This window comes from Oncorhynchus masou, chromosome 28 (assembly GCF_036934945.1).
Source record: "Oncorhynchus masou masou isolate Uvic2021 chromosome 28, UVic_Omas_1.1, whole genome shotgun sequence".
Taxonomy (NCBI): domain Eukaryota; kingdom Metazoa; phylum Chordata; class Actinopteri; order Salmoniformes; family Salmonidae; genus Oncorhynchus; species Oncorhynchus masou.
Genome location: NC_088239.1, coordinates 61,799,280 through 61,820,943, shown reverse-complemented (window position 1 = coordinate 61,820,943; position 21,664 = coordinate 61,799,280). Strand labels below are relative to the sequence as shown.

The window sequence follows — 21,664 nt, the reverse complement described above, 5'->3', positions numbered from 1 at the left end:
CCTGTGGCCATTCAAACATTCTACACACCGCATCTGTCTACTTCCTGTAATTCTGTTGGGTGGGACAGGCGGAAGCAGTGTTCTGGCAAACGAAACATTTTTATTTTGCTGGGTTAAAAGATTGACATTTTATTTCTCAAAATGCCGGTAAGAAAATTACAATATTATGACCACCTCTTAAATGAAAAACCTTTATCAAGTGTGTAGCAATACTGAAATGGGATTATTTGTATGATAATTGTGCGTGTATGCACCCTAATGACGTACAGATGGTAGAATTGCTAGCTATTGGTGATGCCTTTACCTTACCAGAAGAAGTTGGCTACGTAATTTGATGTACAATATTGCATGATAGTGAGACAGACTAGTTGCCAATTTAAATGAAAACTAGCAAATTAACATGTTAGCGCTTGCAGCTAATATGGTTAGTTTCTAAATTAGCTAGCTAATCTGCTCTTTTGTAACTACTAGTATTATTGACAGCTATCAGGTACACTGGCTTCTCATCTTGTTTATGTTTTATTTAACTAGGCAAGACAGTTAAGAACACATTCTTAATCTCACGAAAGGGCCATTATACTATACAAACATCAACTTTTTTCAATTTGCTTCGCAGGCGTACCACTCTGGCTTGATGGATGGGGACACCAAGATGGTGGGGAACATGGCTATGCTGCCACTAAAAACCCAGTTCAAGGGCCCTGCAGCAAAAGAGAGTACGTTTCAGCTTGCAAACTCGTACCATCCACAAATGGTGTTTAGAAAATAGGCTACAATAATGGACAAAGTTCATGTGTGATACGAAAAAGTTTTCTGTAATTTATAATTGAGCTATCCATACTCTTTCAACCTGCACATCAGTTTTTTTCATTCGCTTCTGACTTTGGTTGCCTGCTGGTGCATATTTCTTCCTTATTTGGTGTCATGAGTCAGTCGCGTGTTCATTCTCTTTACTTTGAAGAACTTGTCCATCATTCCCTAACTTCCTCTATACTCAATACTCGTGTTATTTCAGCCAAAGATTCTGACATCATTGAAGAGGCCATCTACTATTTCAAAGCCAACGTCTTTTTTAAGAATTATGAAATCAAGGTAAAGGAAAACTGAATTATTTTATTGTCTATGAGTAAAATGGTGACTGTAAAAGTAGTCACCTGTCATGTAAGGAATACTGTCTATGTTTTAATGAAGTTACTTTTTTTTTTTTTTACAGTACCTATCCTTTAGGCCTCTTGCTACAGTGCTTTGGCCCTAGTTTTCCAACATGCCCCAGCCTGCCTCTGAATATTGACACTACAATATAGGCAATACAATCTTCTCATAGCTCTGTTAGCATTCTAACCAATGCTGCCCATAAGTTGGATGGTGACTGAAACTAGGCTCTGCTCGCATTCACCTATTCATGTTATCAGATAACAGATAGACTAAAGTCAGTAGTAATGAGAATACAAAAGGCTTGGTGTATTCTTGGAGTTAACAACCTGTCCCCCTTCCCAGAACGAGGCAGACAGGACTCTGATCTACGTCACCCTTTACATTTCTGAATGTCTGAAGAAGCTACAGAAGGTAACTGAATCTGATTTGTTTTTCTAATGAACTAAATGGCTAATAAATCAAAAATAACCCCTCCCTAAGTTATAGAATGGTAGGTCCTCAGAATAATGCAAAGAAAGACATTTGTATTGTGAACTCCCCTCCCAAATTATTTGTGTTTACAGTGCAGCTCCAGGGGTCAGGGAGAGAAGGAAATGTACACTCTGGGCATCACTAACTTCCCCATCCCTGGAGAACCTGGCTTCCCTCTCAACGCCATGTATGCAAAGCCCAGCAACAAGCAGGAAGAGGGTAAGGAGCATTAGCACAAGTCCTTGCAGGATGAGATGTGGGAATGCCAGTAGTACGTTAATCACTTATTTTTAATTGATCTGATTTGGTTTCTGGTTGTCCCTGATCAGAGACAATGAGGGCGTACCTGCAGCAGATCCGCCAGGAGACGGGGCTGAGGCTGTGTGACCGTGTGTTTGACCCCCAGACAGACAAACCCAGCAAGGTGAGACTGTAATATTTGACTTCCCGATTTGTCACACTAAATCTCAATTGTACTCAAATACTAACATTGACAAAAGTGAAATTGCAGATTACTTAATTGATTGGACTGCTTTTAATGGACTAACCTGGACTGTGACCTCTTTTTTTTCAGTGGTGGATGTGCTTTGTCAAGAAACAATTCATGAACAAAAGCCTTTCAGCTCCTGGACAGTAGACAACTCCGGAGTGCTGGAGGTTATTCTAAACTAATGCGAGGCGGATGATTTTATACTGAATAAGAAGAGTACATGGACGTGCTATTGTTTCATTGATCATGTTAAGCTGGTGCTTAATGTGTCCCTGTCGATCTTTGACAAAATGTAAGAACAGCATTGTATTATTCTTGTTAATTGTGTAAAACAACATGAAGATAATTCAAAACTTTATTGGGCTCAAGTTATAGACATTAACTGTGGGTGTAAATGCCTACAATTTCACGTCACACAGGTGAATGGGTAGAACTATTGAGCTACAAGTTGTATTTCTTGTTCTAACAATCCATCGCCACTTCCATTTAGATATTTTGCGTAACACGAAATTGTGTTGCGGAGGGCCAGTCTAATCCACTTGCACAGGATAATGTCTATACTTGAGTAAACATTTAACCAAAAGTGGCATCACTTCATTCAATCACACCCTTGAAAGACTACACACAAAACAAAAAGGCCGAGCCAAATCTAAAATAAGATTACTTGTGTGTACATGTGACCAAAGCTAAAATGATTCACAAGAATGGACAAACTGACATGTCCCTAAAAATCTAAGCTATAACAACAAGGAGAATCAATACAAACATTCACCCTTAAGTACAACTAATTTGATACAGTACATATTTACATACACAATAAAATTGTAGATGATCTTTATTACAAAAAAATATTCTCTGTTCATCATGCTAATGTTTTTGGTTTATCCCCAAAAATATATTGATCAAACACAGAAGAAATGTATCCAGACAGATGTTGACATCACTGGAGACAGTTTCCTTTGCTTACAGGAAAACAACTTAAGGCAGCAGAGTGTATTGACCTCTTTGAAAGGACTTTGCAGAACACTTGAGGGGATGGGCTTCCAGGGGTATAGAACGGGCAACGAAAGCCTTTGTTGGTAACAATCTCTTCAAATACTCTGAACTCCAAAATTGCATAAGAGACAAGTCTAAATAGATGGCTCAGTGGCAGGTTGAAAATAAAGAATAAGCTCATCAAAACAAAAAACACATCTTGAATTGTCATGATCATCTAAATAAATAAGTATAAGGTGAGAACTGGACAATAACCACAAGGGGGATGTTTATCTACACACATTTACTTGACCCTGACCCTATTTACAAAACTAAAGAAAAGGGTTGGCTTTTTATTCCACATCTTCCTATGATCAGAACACTGGTGCAAAAGTCTTTATTGAAGAGTGACATGATGTATCCGCCAAGGTAAAATTTTCAGCTAAAAGAGAAAAAAAGTTAGCTTGCAGACAAAATATAACAGACAAAGGAGCATCAAGACTGACTAGGAAACACATAATGGAAGATTATTTAGTGACCAACCAAGGCACTGAATGTGTCTCACTTTCTGCAACATGAATGTGTCTCACTTTCTGCAACATGAGTGTGAAATTATAGCTGTGTGGATCCAGAAAGGGACTCACTGGGTTTGTGTCGAGGAGGGGGCCTAGTCAAACGCCATCTCCTGACTCTTTCGTACACAGCGAGCCACCTTCCTCTTGAACTCTCCGCAAGGATCCTCTCTCCATTCCTTCTGCAGGGCACAATACAAATGTACATCAAAACCCTGGGTTTAACAATCACTACAATCAACTAAATGGTGGAGTATCCCTCACCACTACCAAATATCAAGACAAATCATGAACAGTGAAATTTCACATCGAGACCATAAAAACAAACTAGCACCATAATTTCAGCTTTTTCTAACTGAATGGAATGCATGTTTCCCCTGTGAGGATGTATGTTTGAATTTCTGGGACTTAACGGCTGCGTCCACGTTGGCGGGTGAGTCGCCGTTCGGGTCGGCCAGCATGGAGATGACACTGATCATGATGGTCTCTACAGTGTGGATGGGCAGCCAGCGCTCCTCAGGCTTCTCATAGCCAAACTTGTCCTCTCCGGGCTCATGCAGAATGGAGATACACACGTCACCATTCTTTGCCACTGAGAGAGGGAGGAGAGTGGGAGGACAGGAATCAACCTGTGCTGACCAGCTGACAAACACATCTTTGGCTAGATGTATAGCACATGAAACAAAACTGAAGACGAACTCAAAATGTCAAATACATTCTTCTGTACGGATCTGAAACATGGATAACTACTACGAACATGCTGAACTAAAGTCATTCATTAAACACTGTCTTATTCGACTTCTGGGAGTCCACTGGCCAGACTGCATCAGCAACATCAGGCTGTGGGAAATTAAAAAACAGGTCCCAATAGAAGCACAACTTAAGAGGAGGAAGCGGTGCTGGATAGGACACACACTAAGAAGAAACAATAAATCAATCACAAAACAGGCCCTAACATAGAACACACAAGGCAAACGCTAAAGAGGAAGACCTAAAACCACCTAGAGACCAAGCACAGAGCAGATGGTCTGACATCGCTAGGCCTAGAGAGGATAGCACATTTTATTTTTAATCTTCATTTAACCAGGCAAGTCAAAGAACAAATTCTTATTTACAATGACAGCCTAGCAAGAGGCCTATGGGGACGGGCTGGGATAAACAATTTAAATGTAGGACAAAACACACATTACAACAAGAGACACCACAACACAACCTAAGACAACAAAACATGGCAACACAAACATTGTTAGGCACAGACAACAGCACAAAATTGTAGAGACAAAAACACATGACGCAGCCACAAGTGTCAGTAAGAGTGTAGAGATGGAGATAAAACTGTCCAGTTTGAGTGTTTTTTTGCAGCTCGTTGCTGTGGCTAGCTGTAGGGAACAGAAAAGAGGAGCAATCCAGGGATGTGGGCCTTTAACAGAATGTGACTGTCAGAATGGGTGCTGGAAGATGAGGGTTGCTGTAGGTATCTCTGACAGGAGGAGTGAGGCCCAAGATGGTTTTTATAAATAAGCATCAACCAGTGGGTCTTGCACCGGTATACAGAGAGGGACAGTTTACAGAGGAGTACAGAGTGCAGTGGTGTCCATTGGTGGGAAATCTGATGGCCGAAGAGTAAAGAACACCTAGCCGCTCGAGAGCACCCTTACCTGTCGATCTATAAATTGTCTCCACAATCTAGCATCTAAAATCTGGGTTAGTTTGGCAGCAGGTGTGAAAGTGGAGCGAGCACAGAAAGGGATGGAAGCATTCCACGATGGCTTATGTTCCACAAGGAATACAAAAGGCCTAAGTAAGTAAGAATAGCACATGAAACCAATTACCATTGGGATGCCATATTTCTGTGATGAACTTCATCTTCGGAGGCCTATGAGGGTAGTCATGGGGGAAGGTCAGGTAGGCTTTAAAGAATCCACCCTCACTGTAAAGAGAAGATGAGACCATTTGCAAATCAGATGGACGGTATAGCAAATTACTTTTCCAAACACACGAAGTTAGTAAAATATACTCACAATAATGTATCTTGAGGGCCAATAACGACCACCTCCCACTGATGGATGTCATCATCGTCTATGAGACCGGCAGAAAATCCCTCCACGGGGTTCTTGTTGAGCTCTAAAAAGATTAAACAAACACACTGACGTTACCCAATACCCCAGCCTGGAAAATGTGCTTTACTTGTAACGTTAGCCGTCGGTGTGGTCAAGCTTTTCTCAAACATCCTACTGGAATTCAACTAACTTCGTTAGTTAGCTAACCAGTTACAATGGAAATGTATGCAGTTTGAGACAGCTGGCTTTGAAGTGACGTACCCGGTACACTACTCCACAAGCCTTAGCAAAATAGCTACTAACGTGTTAATGTTACTATCAAGTTGTGTTTCGCTAGTTAACTAGCCAGCTTGCTAGCTAACTACAAGCAAAGAAGTGGTATGTCACGCGTTAGCTAGCTAAACATTTATCAGCTGTGAATTTGCATTGCGTAGCTAATAGCTGTAAATAGCTAACAAGGTTGACATATTCAATACAAGCAAAACCAGCATAATTCAAGTACAACTGATTAGCCACTAACGTTAGGTAGAAAGTCAACGGTAAAAAGCGTGGTAGTTTAACGTTAAGTTAGCTAACGGTTGTGTAGCGAGCTATTTTACCTGCCAGTTGTTTTCGAAGCAGCAGTGATGATTGATCAGTCATTTTATGTGGATTAGTTGAGCTAACTAATATAGACAACGATCTGACCTCACTCTAACATAAAATATAACACAACAAAGAATTAGAGAGATACCCAACTACAGTAGCCTGCTTCCGATGTTAGAAGAAGGCCTATTTGGTTGATCGTTTCGCGCAGGGATGCACAGCTTGTTACACGGCTAAGCTTGCAAAAGCCCCACACAAACACCGCATGCGCCTTGCTCGTATTCTTCTTCGATGTTTATTGGCAGACTATACTCATTAGATGTATTGCCGCCACCTATTCTACGAGGTAGTAAAAATACCCAAAAAACAAAATATGTTTTGGATGAACAAATTCATACTAATTACCAACAACAACAAAAACACTAAGCAAATGCACGCTACATTTCAAACAAAACACTGTACTCCTTCAGTTGGATTTAAATGCCTATTCAGATCCATACACAGCACAGCAACCTCTTCATTCAGTAGTCCGTGAAACATTTCGGCTGTAAAGACCCAGAAACCTATTTGCCGCTTCTAATTAGATTTTTGATTCGTTAGACTAGTGCAAGTGAACGCAACAAAGTCCACCTTCTTCACTGTTCGTGTGTCGGGATCCTTCCCCTGCATGGCATTCACTGCAGATGTGGGACATCCACTACCATCTCTACTCTACTCACCACTTCAGCAATTTTCACTGTCTACATAGAAAACCTGCTTGATAGTCCTGATCCTAGCAACTGCGACCTTCATCCTTACAGGGCACACAGAAACATGCTTAATCTGACTCTTCAACTACTACACATTTATTTATTTAAACTTTCCACGTGTCCAATGTTTTACATTTGTACCTCTGCAGCAATTTCTGTACATAGGGTCTCAGCATATTTCACATACCCAACTTTTACATAAATCGGGAGAACCACTTCATCAAACGACAGTAAAACCGATAGGCTTTGTTCCATTTTCCCGTCTATCATTCGATTTAAGCGACGTGCATCTACCACTCCTGCAATGCTATCCCCAAACGATAACACCTTAAATCGGTGCCCTACTCTGAAACGCCAAGAAGAAAGAGCAAGACATGTGCAATAAGTTTTGTCCCCGTCCCTGTTTAGGTAGAAATACTGAGGGATGTGTAAACCACTCAAATACAAAGCTGTGGTTGCAAAACTGACAACCCATGATATCACAATTATAGTTTTAACCAGGTTTTGAGGCCATATAGTGTTTGTTTACATTTACTTTGCTTCCAAACATTGGAGTAAAACAAGCTTATATGTTGGGTTCTGATGGAGTACAACATTGATCTAAGCTCATGAGACATACATTATATTCTTCCAGGATCAATGAATGGTGACTTATAATTAATCTAGAAGTCCTAAAATGGATGTAGCAAGATAAATCATTTACAATTTTTTCCATTTCCATACTGCAAAAATACTTTTAAACAGCTGAAGGAAAGCTATACAATATTTCTTCATGGAACATTACCTTCTTTATATCTTGAAATTATAACATGCCAATGGATACAATTACACTGAACCAAAAATATAATTGCAACGTAAAGTGTTGGCCCCATGTTTCATGAGCTGAAATAAAAGATCCCATAAATTGTCCATACACACCAAAAGCTTATTTCTCTCAAATTTTGTGCACAAATGTGTTTACATCCCTGTCACTGAGCATTTCTCATTTGCCAAGATAATCCATCCACCTGACAGTTGTGGCATATCAAGAAACTGACTAAACAGCATGATCATTACACAGGTGCATCTTGTGCTAGGGACAATAAAAGGCCACTCTAAAATGTGGTTTCCTCACACAACACAATGCCACAGATGTCTCAAGTTTTGAAGGAGCATGCCATTGGCATGCTGACTGCAGGAATGTCCACCAGAGCTGTTGCCAGAGAATTTGATGTTAATTTCTCTACCGTAGGCCACCTCCAACTTAATTTGAGAGAATTTGGAAGTACGTCCAACTGGCCTCACAACCGCCAACCATATGTAACTACGCCAGCCCAGGACCTCCATTTCCGGCTTCTTCACCTGCAGGATGGTCTGCGACCAGCCACCTGGACAGCTGATGAAATTGTGGGTTTGCACAAGCAAAGAATTTCTGCACAAACTGTCAGAAACCATCTCAGGGAAGCTCATCTATGTGCTCATCGTCCTCACCAGGGTCTTGACTTGACTGCAGTTTGTTGTCGTAACCGACTTTAGTGGGCAAATGCTCACCTTCGATGGCTACTGGAGCTGGAGAAGTGTGCCCTTTACGGATGAATCCTGGTTTCAACTGTATCGAGCAGATGGCAAACAGCGTAGCATGTATGGCATTGTGTGGACGAACAGTTTGCTGATGTAAATGTTGTGAACAGAGATCCCCATGGTGGCAGTTGGGTTATGGTATGGGCAGCCATAAGCTAAGGACAACAAACACAATTGCATTTTATCGATGACAATTTGAATGCACAGAGATACCGTAATGAGATCCTGAGGTCCATTGTCATGCCATTCATCTGCTGCCATCCCCTCATGTTTCAGCATGATAATGCATGGGCCATGTCACAAGGATCTGTACACAATTCCTGGAAGCTGAAAATGTCCCAGTTCTTCCATGGACTGCATACTCACCAGACATGTCACCCATTGAGCATATTTGGGATGCTCTGGATCGACAGCATTGTTCAATATCCAGGAACTTCACACAGTCACTGAAGAGCGAGACAACATTCTACTGGCCACAATCAACAGCCTGATCAATTATATGCAAAGGACATGTGTTGTGCTGCATGAGGCAAATGCTAGTCATACCAAATACTGACTGGTTTTGTGATCCCCGCAGACTCCTTTTTTTAAGGTGCTTGTGATCAACTGTTCCATATCTGTATTCCCAGTCATGTGAAATCCATAGATTAGTGTCTAATGAATGTATTTCAATTGACTGATTTCTTTATATGAACTGTAAGTCAGTAAAATCGTTGAAATTGTTGTTTCTATTTTTATACAGTGTACAATAATGTTAGAAGTATAGAAGTAGCTAGACTAACATCATTTCAATTACATTTCAGAGAGTTTGTTGCACACCTCCAGAAGTATAACATTGGAACTTCAACTTCCTAGACTATAAAACCACCAAATTAACCACATGCACTAATAAAACAAATAATAACAACTTAATTTCTTGCACAAATTTATTATTTTAAACCAAAAAATTATACATCACACAGACATTTAAATGTGTATAGTTTAAAAAAAATCTTTTACAGCCGTAAGTGTACAACAGTCAGAGATATACAGTGAGCTCCAAAAGTACAGTGACACTGTTGTTGTTTTGGCTCTGTTCTCCAGAACTTTGGATTTGAAATGATACAATGACTGGAGGTTAAAGTGCAGACTGTCAGCTTCCATTTGAGGGTATTAGAAATTACAGCACTTTTTGTACATTGTCTCCCCATTTTAGGGGACCAAAAGTATTGGGACAAATTGACTTATGTGTATTAAAGTAGTCAAAAGTGTAGTATTTGGTCCCATATTCCTAGAACGCAGTGACTACATCAAGCTTGTGACTCTACAAACGTGTGCATTTGTTGTTTGATTATTTTGTGCCCAATAGAAATTAATGGTAAATTATGTATTGTGTAATTTGAGTGACTTTTATTTGATATTTGTGCTTCTGTAACTTTCCCACTCATCATTATTCAGGAGTATTCATAATCATAGTAGCATCCATATGAATGTAGAAGTGTTCAGAACATATTCTATTCTTATTTACAATAAAAGTGACTCCAAAATGACAATACCATTTCTATCAGGCACAAAATAATCTGAAACGCAACCAAAACAAACAGCAAATGCATCCAACAAGTTTGTAGACTCACACACTTGACGTAATCCCGGTGTACTAGGAATATGGGAGCAAATATCAAAACATTTGACTACTTTAATATATGTATATGTGGCACCTTCATTGGGGAGAATGGACTGGAGCGGAATTAGTGGACTGGTATCAAATACATTAAACACATGGTTTCCATGGTTTCCATGTGTTTGATGCCATTCCATTTGCTCTGTTTCGGATATTATTATGAGTCGTTCTCCCCTCAGCAGCCTCCTGTGACAATACTTTTGGTACTCTAAAATGGGGGAACTATGTACAAAAAGTGCTGTAATTTCTAAACAGTTCATTCACACGATATAGATGAAAATACCCTCAAATTAAAGCTGACAGTCTGCACTTTAACCTTGTAGTCATTGTATAATTTCAAATCCAAAGTGCTGGAGCACAGTCAAAAAAGTGTCACAACCCCAATCATTTTGGAGCTCACTGTAACTGACTAAAATCTAGAATTTACTGTAGGGATTGTTCTAATACTATTGTTTTGAAAGATGTTTTGAAAGGTGTGTGTGTGTGGGGGGGGGGGGGGATTCTATCCATGCTTTGTAATATAAACGCATTCAGAGCAATAACGTACTTTATAATCATTATTTATAAGTGATACAGAGTCTGAGATAGTAAGGTAAATTAGCAGTGTGGAACAAACTTGCAGGCATACTGCATTTATAAAGCATAGAAGCACAACTGCAAACCTCTCAAGTTGTATGGCAAAACTTTGTATTTTCAGTGATATCCCTTATGGAAGTGGGCATGTATTTTTAGTGTCACCTAAGCATTGGCATGCAGATCAAGCTTTTACGTCATGGGCTTTTCAATTAACCACCTTCTAAGTTGTAATTCTTCTACAGAGTGATTTATTTGACATTTATGTGGCTTTAGGCTACTAATTGTAAGAAACAAAACAAAAAAGTGACACATGCATAAAAAGCTTAAAGGTCTGCCATTGCCTTGCTACCAGCCACTCGTTGAACATTTCCCACTTTACTCTAGCTGATCCGTAGGAATCACACTGGGTGACAAGAAGCATATGGGTCCCGAGACATGACAATCATCTGGAATGTGTATCATATAAACTAGACATTAATGCATTGACATACGCTTTATGCAAATGAAACATTTCAGAGTAAGAAAAAAATATACTTTTTACTGACTGGTGAAAGGAAAAGGCAAGAAAGCATCTATGGGGAAACCAACATATTCAGACAATCTTCACAGGGGAAAATGCTCCCTTCCTCATACTGCTCTACCCATGACGAACAAGGCGGTCAGGTAGGATCCATTGCTCGATATGCAACAGAGCTGCAGGACTGCTCTCGTTTCTGTTAGTTCCCTGTAGTGAGGAAATATAAAAGCTCTTCACTCTTTCACAAACACTGTTTCACACAAATGCATACATGGAACATGCAAGCTTCTTGGAGTGGGTAGAAGTCGCTTCTAACCACTGGTCCATTGCACCGTCAGAGATATTGTCAGATGTTTTATCTAAACACAAATTGTTATTGCCGGGGTTACAATGATGTGGCCCTAGAGCTGTGGTTAGGGAAACAGCCACCCACCTCAAACAAAACTCTTTCCAGCAAATATCCATTTAACAACCGATACACTACAATTCGATAAACTCCAAGTATCAGTCCTCATTTTGGCTACTGTGAAAGGAAACAAACACACTCAATACAACAAATATTTTTTCAGTGTACAAATGTAGAGGTTTTTTTAGGGGGGGGGTCTTCTTCTCAAAGGCACCTTTCAAAATGTAATAGCTTATGACACTTCCCTGTCAAGATTCAGACACCCATCATACATTGACTATGAATAAACCTAAAACAAAACCGCCTAAAACTACAATAAAACCCATAGAAATGATTCTATATAAACTGAAATCTCTCCTAATTATGTACATGAAAAACTGAACATATAATGTTTCATGTACATCTTATAAGTCACCTTCACTCTTCTTTCTGTACAGTACTGATAAACCTCAACACAGTGCTATAACACCAGTAATCAATCACTGGTGTAGTCCAGTCACAGGGGCTGCTACTCTACTGCCAACGTGTCTTACAAACTGATTGTGATTGCTGTACTCCGATAAGACGTTTGAATGGGAAAATACGCAATAAATAAATCTCAACTAAATCTCACGTGTCTGGTCAGAGATCAGTGCAAATTGGTTTATTTTTCAATTTGGGCAATATTCATTTGTCTGATTGGTCTACAAAGTGCTATTCCTGGCCTATACTGGATAAAATAACAATATTTGCTACAAACTTCAGGAAATATTAATAAGATGATCCATCTCAAGCACTCAGACTAAAAAGCTCAATGGGGTTTATGCAGTTCCAGCTGTTCTTCCACCATGGCAGCCATATCAAACACTTTGGTCAAAAGGAAATGCGCAGTGAGGTCCATTTCCTGTCAAGGCCCAGAAGTGGCACATACAGCAATCCTCTCTACATTCTCCTGTTTATGGTCAAAAAAATCTATCTGCTGGGTCCAAAAGGGCAACATTGTCATTCTTAATACAGCTAACTTAGCATCAACAAATTATCACAGACAGGGATGAATAAAGTACAATACTTCTGTAACAGCACCTTTATATGGTTCTATCACAGGAATGTACATTAAGCTGGGTCAATAACAACACACATTTTATTTCTCCACACACAGGCCTGTGGGCTGTAACAGGCCATACAATTGTGTTAACGCTCTTAAACTCTTCTGGTTTCCTTGAAAACGACAAATAAAATCTAAATCAATGTAAACCATCAAAGAAACCAAAAAGAGGCAAACAGACAAGTGAAGCCTACTCGCTGTAATATCACACTATACTATTGTCCACAAATCACCATTACAAGCCAAACTAAAAATAGCACAATGCCCCGCGTAGGGGTTGAGATTCATATTTTTTTACACAGAGTGGCTTCTTAGAGTGATACCTCATGTCTTAAGAGGAGTGAGGGTCTATTTGTGATTGCTTAGCGCTGAATTATTGACAGAATCAAATGGAGCGTGTCTGTGACTGCAGTAGAATCCTCCGGCAGACCGCTTTGCTGTGATTGCTCAGGGCAGCGTTACTGACGGTAAGAGGCTGTGTGTATGGAACACTGCACAGAAATGAATAGCTAACACACTCAGTCCGTGTAGTGGGGTCCTGTCTGACACATGGAGGAGTGTGTAGTGGCCTTCTCACAAGCCCTCCAACATCAACCAGGCGGTCACAGGCTCCACTGTGAGTATGAGAGACCAGCGTCACCAGTCCCAAGCATACCCAGTCCAGGCCCTCCGTAACAACCCCCCCCCACTGGCTGGTATCTCCATGGAAACTAGAGGGTGGAGGGAGGATACTGAGCTGGTAGGGAGGGGGTCAGATTGAATGGGCATGGTGGTGTCTGTCCAGAATGACTGACATCATAGTTTAGCAGCATCCACGGGTGCTGAGCAGAGTCCTCAGATGCAGAGCCCTGACTGTAGTGCTGTGAGGCGACGCTCGATGCACTCCTTACCTGCAGAGAAAGGACGGGGGGATGGGGGTTTAGAAGCAGTAGTTAATCAATGGATATGGTCAAAGGGACAAGTCACTGAGCTAAGTAAACAACAGTATACTTTCAAAACTATTTAGTGTGAAATTGCATTCCTGTAGTCATGGAAATAAAATGGTGTTCTATGAAGATGTATGTTCCTTTATTATTTTCCCCTAACCCCATCACCCCTCCCGATTGGAGAAAACTAATGGACAACAATACTTAGGCTTCTATTTCCAGCTATACATACATTTTACAGACACAGTATATTTAAGCAATAAGGCATGAGGTGTGGTATATGGCCAATATACCATGGCTAAGGGCTGTTCTTAAGCACGGAGTGCCCGGACACATACCTTAGTCGTGGTATATTGGCCATATATCACAAACCCCAGAGGAGCCTTATTGCTATTATAAACTGGTTACCAACGTAATTAGAGCAGTAAAAATACATGTTTTGTCATACCCGTGGTATACGGTCTGATTATAAACCAACCAGTTTATAATTTACATTTGTTCTCTTTTGTTTGTTTTAGTCCCATCCTTCAGCTATTCTCAACCCCTCCCAACTATCTCTGAAGAACATCCAGTTTTGATTTCTAGCTGCCATATATTTTTTCCACTGTGCTGTTTCACAAAAGTTCTGAACCTTCCTATTGTCATAGTTTCTACAGATTGTAAATTAAAAGATACACATTTTTGCTAAGAGTATTTTGCTACCCCAGATCTAGGTAAGGGGTTGTGGTGAGAGATGAGAGGTGACTTGCATTTGGTAACGGTGAGGATGTCTTCGTGCTCGGTGAGGAGCAGGGACAGGCCCTCCATCAGCAGCAGGGCCTTGTGGTAGCGCTGCACCGACGCCTCTCCCTGGTGGAACATCTCATCCAGAGCAGCAGCCTGCACCTGGGGAGAGACAGAGGGAGAGACAGAGGGGGAGTTAGTGGACAAAGTCAGAGAGGAGAGAGGAATACTGCCACGATAAAGGTTTGTAAATGGGTTTGAATACAAGGGATTCCATTTGGAAGTATGGGTGAATAATAGCAAAGACCCCAATCATACCCCTTATTATCAACTCAAATATCACTTTATGACAGCTACACACTACATGCAAGTGGTTGATGAAAACATGTAGCTGTATAAATGGTTAAACGAGTCAACCACAATCCTAGTAGAGGGTGAAGAAGAGATCAGATGCTGAAGAAGAGATCAGATGCTGAGATGACAGAAACGGTGTTGAGCTGAACACAGTGTCTCCCTCACCATCTGAACGGTGTTGAGCTGAACACAGTATCTCCCTCACCATCTGAACGGTGTGGCTGAACAGCAGCCTCTCGGCGGTGATAGTGTTAATGTGGTCCATGAGACGGTGCTTCCTAGAGAAGAAGCGCTCCAGCCGGGCGTTGAGGGAGAGGCAGGACGACACGCTGGACTTGAAAAGCTTGTTCAGTCTCTTCACCACTGAACACACAGTCACAGAGAGAGGGTTAAGAGAGGAACAGTGTTATATACAGACAGAGCATACCTATTCCAAGTAGGGTTGGGCTCAAGAATATTTACTGATATATCATCTACTACTTAGGTTTAATGTTATATCCTCCTGTAAATGTTGGCTTTTAATTTTGGCTTCTCCAATCAGCCATGTTGTAAGGTTGTTGGGTCTTACCTTGTTTGACAGTAGCAGTGGGGTACAGTTTGCCCTGTTTGATGCACTCCATGGCTGTGTGTAAGGCAGACGACAGGAGCTCTGCAGTCTTCATGTACAACACCAGCTGCTCCGCATAGCTGAGACACAAACACACACAGATCAGACTTATGGCAAGTTTTTTAGGTAGTGCTACAGTCATCGCAGTGTCTCTGAATGTCAAAGTGAGCAGTAAACAAGTCTGACTTGCTTTTATCATCCATTTGTATAGAGCTCCTCTTCCATTAAAAGGAAATACTGGACAAAGTCGTTTCAGTAATAGTGGTAGAACTGGTTGAGCTTTATTGGCTGATGGCTCTCACCTCCACTCCCGGCTGAGGGAGCTGATCTGGTCTGCCACCAGGCTCTGCTGCTGCAGGAGGGAGGGTGGGGAGGTGTCCCCTTGCTCCGCCACAGCCCCAGCCCCAGTCCCCCTGATTCCCGCCACCTCCATCAGACAGCAGGCAAAGTCCAGGGTGAAGTGAAGGCTCCTCAGGGTCTCTGTGTGCTCCTGCTGCTCTCAGACAGTCAGAGGGAGAGAGAGAGACAAGGTCACTCACATTGACCACTACAAAGTTCGCTATTACAAACCTAATTATCTTAACATGTCACATTAATTCTCCTAACCTGCTACAAAAAGTCACTTCTGCTATTCATAACTGGCAGATATGCCCTGAGAACAGTCTTGGTTTCCACTAATGCGATAGAGCCGCTCTGCATTTGAGTAGTCATAGCAACTGCTGTGTTTGGCTGCTGCTCTGCGCTCACGAGACAGTTGCCTAGACTGCACACAGATGATAATAACCATATTATGAGATTTTGGCAATGAAGGCAGCCCTTGCACTTTATTTGACCTGATGAGAATCTGTTTGGGATGAAAACATTGTCAATAAAGTAGTGAATTGGGAGCTTTAACAGTGTGAGGGCCTTCATGTTCTATACTAGTATTCTTTATTAGCCCTGCAGCTATGTTTTCAAGGATGTGCATATGACCACAAACTTTTCTAAAGACAGCCCTTGTACTTACCCAGAGTTGGATGAACTCATGGATATGGACATGTGGAATTGTGTAAATCTCTGCATGCATTTGAGGTAAAGTAGTGACTGGCTACAACTGGAGCGAGACTGAGCCGACATGAGGGGGAGGGGCAAAATTAGCATGGATTTTTTTTAATAGATTTCTATTAAGTTAACAATTAGCCGTACAAACAGTCTCCTTCTGAAATTATCCACACAATACATATTAACCCCCCAAACAAACTCTGTTTAGAACTACTGCCCGTTACTGTGGAGTGTCGATTCTGTCCTGAACTTGACTCTAGAACTTCACTCCCATTCCTGCTGGAATACCACTGGACCTGCAAGACCCACAGGAGTCCTGTTCACGTGTCACCCTCTAATGGGCATTCCTTAATACAGACACAGAGATGAAATGACCACCCCATGCCCACTCTCATCCTCTCACCGCCATCAGTGTCTCCTCTGGCAGCTCAGGGGCCAGGAAGGTGACCGGTCCCCCCATGTTGGCCGTGATGGGGTCCGTGAAGCTGTAGCGTGGACTGGAGGGATCCTCGAAGCCTTCCAGATAGGTGCCTGTCTGATATCGGCTGGTAAAGGACCCCACTGGACTGATAGAGCTGGAGGAGCCTGCTATAGAAAGTAGAGGTTAGAGCATGGCAAGAAGCTCAGAACAGGCACTGGGTGCACTGGGTAACAGGCACTAGATCATGGCTAACATAGGGAAATGTATTGTGTACATTGTTGCCACTGAGATCGCCATAGCCGGTCGCATTCTAATTCTGTGGTGGGACAGCTAGGAGGGGTCTCACTATCTTCCTGGCAGGTGGGAGCTGGGGGTGGGAGGGTCAGGTCTATGGGGACCTGGGATGGTGGGAGGAGGGAATCTTATGGTCTACCACAATCGTTTTTGTTTCATACTGCCATATCCAAATTGCACCATTTGTAACCTTTACCAAACTGTGCCATTGTATACTTTACTGCTGTTTTTCATCATTGGTATCAATATAATTTTTTAACAAAGGATGACATCACCAGGCTGCTGAGAATTTACCTGAGTACTGCCTGGTCCTGGAGGTGCGTGGTAGGGTGCTGCTGTTGGGCGGGGAGCCCACAGTGAACACCACCTGGGCTGGGCTGGCTGAGCCTGCAGCCATGGCACCATCACCAGAGGGTGCTGACGGACAGAAACACAGCACTAATCATTTTTTACATTTATTTTATTTCCCCTTTATTTAACCAGGTAGGCTAGTTGAGAACAAGTTCTCATTTGCAACTGCGACCTGGCCAAGATAAAGCAAAGCAGTGTGACACAGACAACACAGAGTTTCACATGGAGTAAACAATAAACAAGCCAATAACACAAACAAGTCAATGACACAGTAGAGAAAAGAAAGTCTATATACAGTGTGCAAAAGGCATGAGGAGGTAGGCAATAAATAGGCCATAGGAGCAAATAACAATTAACACTGGAGTCATAAATGAGCAGATGTGCAAGTAGAGATACTGGTGTGCAAAAGAGCAGAAAAGTAAATCAAATAAAAACAGTATGGGGATGAGGTAGGTAGATTGGGTGGGCTATTTACAGATGGACTATGTACAGTTGCAGTTATTGTTTAGCTGCTCAGATAGTTGATGTTTCAAGTTTGTGAGTGAAATAAAAGTTCAGCGATGTTTGCAATTCGTTCCAGTCACTGGCAGCAGAGAACTGGAAGGAAAGGCGGCCAAATGAGGTGTTGGCTTTGGGGATGATCAGTGAGATATACCTGCTGGAGCATGTGCTACGGGTGGGTGTTGTTATCGTGACCAGAGATAAGGCGGAGCTTTACCTAGCATAGACTTATAGATGACCTGGAGCCAGTGGGTCTGGCGACGAACATGTAGCGAGGGCCAGCCGACTAAAGAATACAGGTCGCAGTGGTGGGTGGTATAAGGTGATTTGGTAACAAAACGGATGGCACTGTGATAACTGGATGCAGTTTTCTGAGTAGAGTGTTGGAAGCTATTTTGTAGATGACATCGACAAAGTCGAGGATCGGTAGGATAGTCAGTTTTACTAGGGTAAGTTTGGCGGCGTGAGTGAAGGAGGCTTTGATGCGAAATAGAAAGCCGATTCTAGATTAGATTTTGGATTGGAGATGTTTAATATGAGTCTGGAAGAAGAGTTTACAGTCGAGCCAGACACCTAGGTATTTATAGTTGTCCACATATTCTAGGTCGGAACTGTCCAGGGTGGCGATGCTCGTCGGGTGGGCGGGTGCGGGCAGCGAACGGTTGTAAAGCATGCATTTGGTTTTACTAGAGTTTAAGAGAAGTTGGAGGCCACGGAAGGAGTGTTGTATGGCATTGAAGCTCGTTTGGAGGATCGTTAGCGCAGTGTCCAAGGAAGGGCCAGAAGTATACAGAATGATGTCGTCTGCGTAGAGGTGGATCAGGGAATCGCTCACAGCAAGAGCGACATCATTGATTTAGACAGAGAAAAGAGTCGGCCCGAGAATTGAACCCTGTAGCACCCCCATGGAGACTGCCAGAGGTCCGGACAACATGCCCTCCGATTTGACACACTGAACTCTGTCTGCAAAGTAGTTGGTGAACCAGGCGAGGCAGTCATCAGAAACAACAAGGCTATTGAGTCTGCCGATAAGAATACGGTGATTGACAGAGTTGAAAGCCTTGGCCAGATCGATGAAGACAGCTGCACAGTACTGTCTCTTATCGATAGCGGTTATGATATCATTTAGTACCTTGAGCGTGGCTGAGGTGCACCCGTGGCTGGCTCGGAAGCCGGATTGCACAGCTGAGAAGGTACGGTGGGATTCGAAATGGTCAGTGATCTGTTTATTAACTTGGCTTTCAAATACTTTAGATAGAGACCTATATCCATCCTGCCCTGCCTAACAGTTTGTGTCAAGGGTGTCACCCCCTTTGAAGAGAGGGATGAACGCGGCAGCTTTCCAATCTTTAGGGATCTCGGACGATACGAAATAGAGGTTGAACAGGCTGGTAATAGCGGTTGCAACAATGGCGGCGTAGAGTTTTAGAAAGAGAGGGTCCAGATTGTCTAGCCCAGCTGATTTGTACTGGTCCAGGTTTTGCAGCTCTTTCAGAACATCTGCTGTCTGGATATGGGTGAAGGAGAAGCTGGGGAGGCTTGGGCGAGTAGCTGCGGGGGGATGGAGCTGTTGGCCAGGGTTGGAGTAGCTAGGAGTAAGGCGTGGCCAGCCGTTGAGAAATGCTTATTGAAATGTTCAATTATCATGGAGTTATCAGTGGTGACCATGTTACCTCGCCTCAATGCAGTGGGCAGCTGGGAGGAGGTGCTCTTGTTCTTCATGGACTTTACAGTGTCCCAAAACCTTTTGGAGTTAGAGCTACAGGATGCAAATTTCTCCTTGAAAAAGCTAGCCTTAGCTTTCCTGACTGACTGCGTGTATTGGTTCCTGACTTCCCTGAACAGTTGCATATCGTGGGGATTATTCGATGCTATGGCAGTCCGCCACAGGATGTTTTTGTGCTGGTCAAGGGCAGTCAGGTCTGGAGTGAACCAAGGGCTATATCTGTTCTTAGTTCTGCATTTTTTGAATGGGGCATGCTTATCTAAGATGGTGAGGAAATTACTTTTAAATAATGACCAGGCATCCTCGACTGACGGGATGAGGTCAATATCCTACCAGGATACCCGGGCCAGGTCGATTAGAAAGGCCTGCTCGCAGAAGTGTTTTAGGGAGCGTTTGACAGTGATGAGGGGTGGTCGTTTGACCGCGGACCCATAGCGGATACAGGCAATGAGGCAGTGATCGCTGAGATCCTGATTGAAAACTGCAGAGGTGTATTTGGCCCATGTTTACGGATTTAGGGTTGTACCTGGTGGGTTCCTTGATGATTTGTGTAAGATTGAGGGCATCTAGCTTAGATTGTAGGACTGCCGGGGTGTTAAGCATATCCCAGTTTAGGTCACCTAACAGAACGATGCTAGATGGGGGGGCGATCAATTCACAAATGGCGTCCAGGGCACAGCTGGGAGCGGAGGGGGGGTCGATAGCAGGCAGCAACAGTGAGAGACTTATTTCTGGAGAGGTTAATTTTTTAAATTAGAAACACATAGGCCAGAGAATATGAACCGTAGTAACTAATGACCTAGCTATGTGCAGTGGAGCAAGTAGTCATTTACCGTGGTAGTTAGATGCATGCTTTTAACATCCAGTTTGCCCATATTATTAGCAGAGCAGTATAAATAAAACCTGATGTCCTCCAACAGCAGGGGTTTAAAAACAGTTAATGGTTTAGTATGTTGAAACATAATATTCCAGTAAGGAAACCTCCATCTTAACAGAATCAACTTTCACTGACCCACTTAGACAGGCAATCTTGAAAAATGATTGGCTCTTTGTGTGGTTTTGCACGCCAAATGTGCTACAGTTACAGTCCAAAGCCACACTGAAAGCCTCTATCCTGACCAAACTGACTAGCATAGTATTCCACCTTATCTCATCTAGAATAAAATGGGATCCTTGTCCCTTTTTCAAAGGTTTAAGTGTTGAAGTTGACCCCTGTGGAATGTCATCCAATCGATACCATGACCCCAGTTGAAAAGTTGAGTGAAGAAATCTGTTTAGTCTTGCTGAACATTCATACAAAGAGTGAACCAACGAAGTTGCTTAACTTTAAACAAGGATCTCCAGTCAGTCACTGATATATACAGTATATATATAATCTAGTCAAGCTCAGTTCATGAACATAGCAGCTCTCTCTTTAGTCATTCAGGTAGTCATCTACTGAAGAGTAAAACTTGGTAAACAGCTCTACTAAGCCCACCTGTGATGTCTATGGCTCCTCTGTTAGAGCAGAGGTTCTCACTGCTCCCCCGCTCCCCCAGCGGCCCTCCAAATGCAGCCATCAGCAACATGTCAGACAGACGACTTGCACTCTGAGACCTGCCAAAGCTCTTGTTGTCCTCTGCGGTCCTGTGGCTGTATTGACCAAGCTGCCCAGCGGGCGGCTGTCCTGGGTCCCTGTGGTCTGAGGCAGTCCTGCTGCCAGGCGGGGCCAGAACCAGGCCCTGCTGGGCCAGGAAGGTCACCAGGTTGGGGGTGCTGGGAGGTTTTGGAAACTCAAAGGGTGGGATGGCCTGGAGACAGGATGTCAGTGTCAGAGGCAAGACTCAGCCAAAGTAGAGAATATAAAGACTATGGACAGTG

General features: G+C 42.5%; 3 protein-coding genes across 3 annotated transcripts in view; 1 reads left to right on the top strand and 2 right to left on the bottom strand.

Moving 5' to 3' along the window:
- Positions 1-37: 37 nt before the first annotated feature.
- On the top strand, positions 38-2,699 carry LOC135518037 (actin-related protein 2/3 complex subunit 3-B). The gene is made up of 7 exons (XM_064942868.1): positions 38-147; positions 617-716; positions 1,016-1,092; positions 1,498-1,566; positions 1,719-1,845; positions 1,956-2,050; positions 2,201-2,699. Exons 1-7 carry the CDS (start codon positions 142-144, stop codon positions 2,261-2,263), a joined length of 537 nt encoding a protein of 178 aa, XP_064798940.1. The 5' UTR covers positions 38-141; the 3' UTR covers positions 2,264-2,699.
- A 234-nt stretch (positions 2,700-2,933) lies between these two features.
- Positions 2,934-6,589, bottom strand: LOC135518038 (ubiquitin-conjugating enzyme E2 G1-like). Its single transcript, XM_064942869.1, has 6 exons — positions 6,323-6,589; positions 5,685-5,787; positions 5,496-5,593; positions 4,077-4,255; positions 3,736-3,845; positions 2,934-3,533 (listed from the first exon to the last, which is right to left on the bottom strand). The coding sequence occupies exons 1-5, from the start codon at positions 6,363-6,365 to the stop codon at positions 3,759-3,761; spliced, it is 510 nt and encodes a 169-aa protein (XP_064798941.1). The 5' UTR covers positions 6,366-6,589; the 3' UTR covers positions 2,934-3,533; positions 3,736-3,758.
- A 2,940-nt stretch (positions 6,590-9,529) lies between these two features.
- Positions 9,530-21,664, bottom strand: part of ulk1b (unc-51 like autophagy activating kinase 1) — a 39,134-nt gene continuing 26,999 nt past the window's right edge. Inside the window, exons 20-27 of the mRNA XM_064942872.1 lie at positions 21,282-21,594; positions 17,521-17,643; positions 16,915-17,099; positions 15,773-15,963; positions 15,432-15,550; positions 15,069-15,226; positions 14,536-14,671; positions 9,530-13,750 (exon numbers count right to left, since the gene is read on the bottom strand). Coding sequence (XP_064798944.1) covers positions 13,695-13,750; positions 14,536-14,671; positions 15,069-15,226; positions 15,432-15,550; positions 15,773-15,963; positions 16,915-17,099; positions 17,521-17,643; positions 21,282-21,594 — 1,281 coding nt within the window. The 3' untranslated portion in view covers positions 9,530-13,694. The remainder of the gene's footprint in view (positions 13,751-14,535; positions 14,672-15,068; positions 15,227-15,431; positions 15,551-15,772; positions 15,964-16,914; positions 17,100-17,520; positions 17,644-21,281; positions 21,595-21,664) is intronic.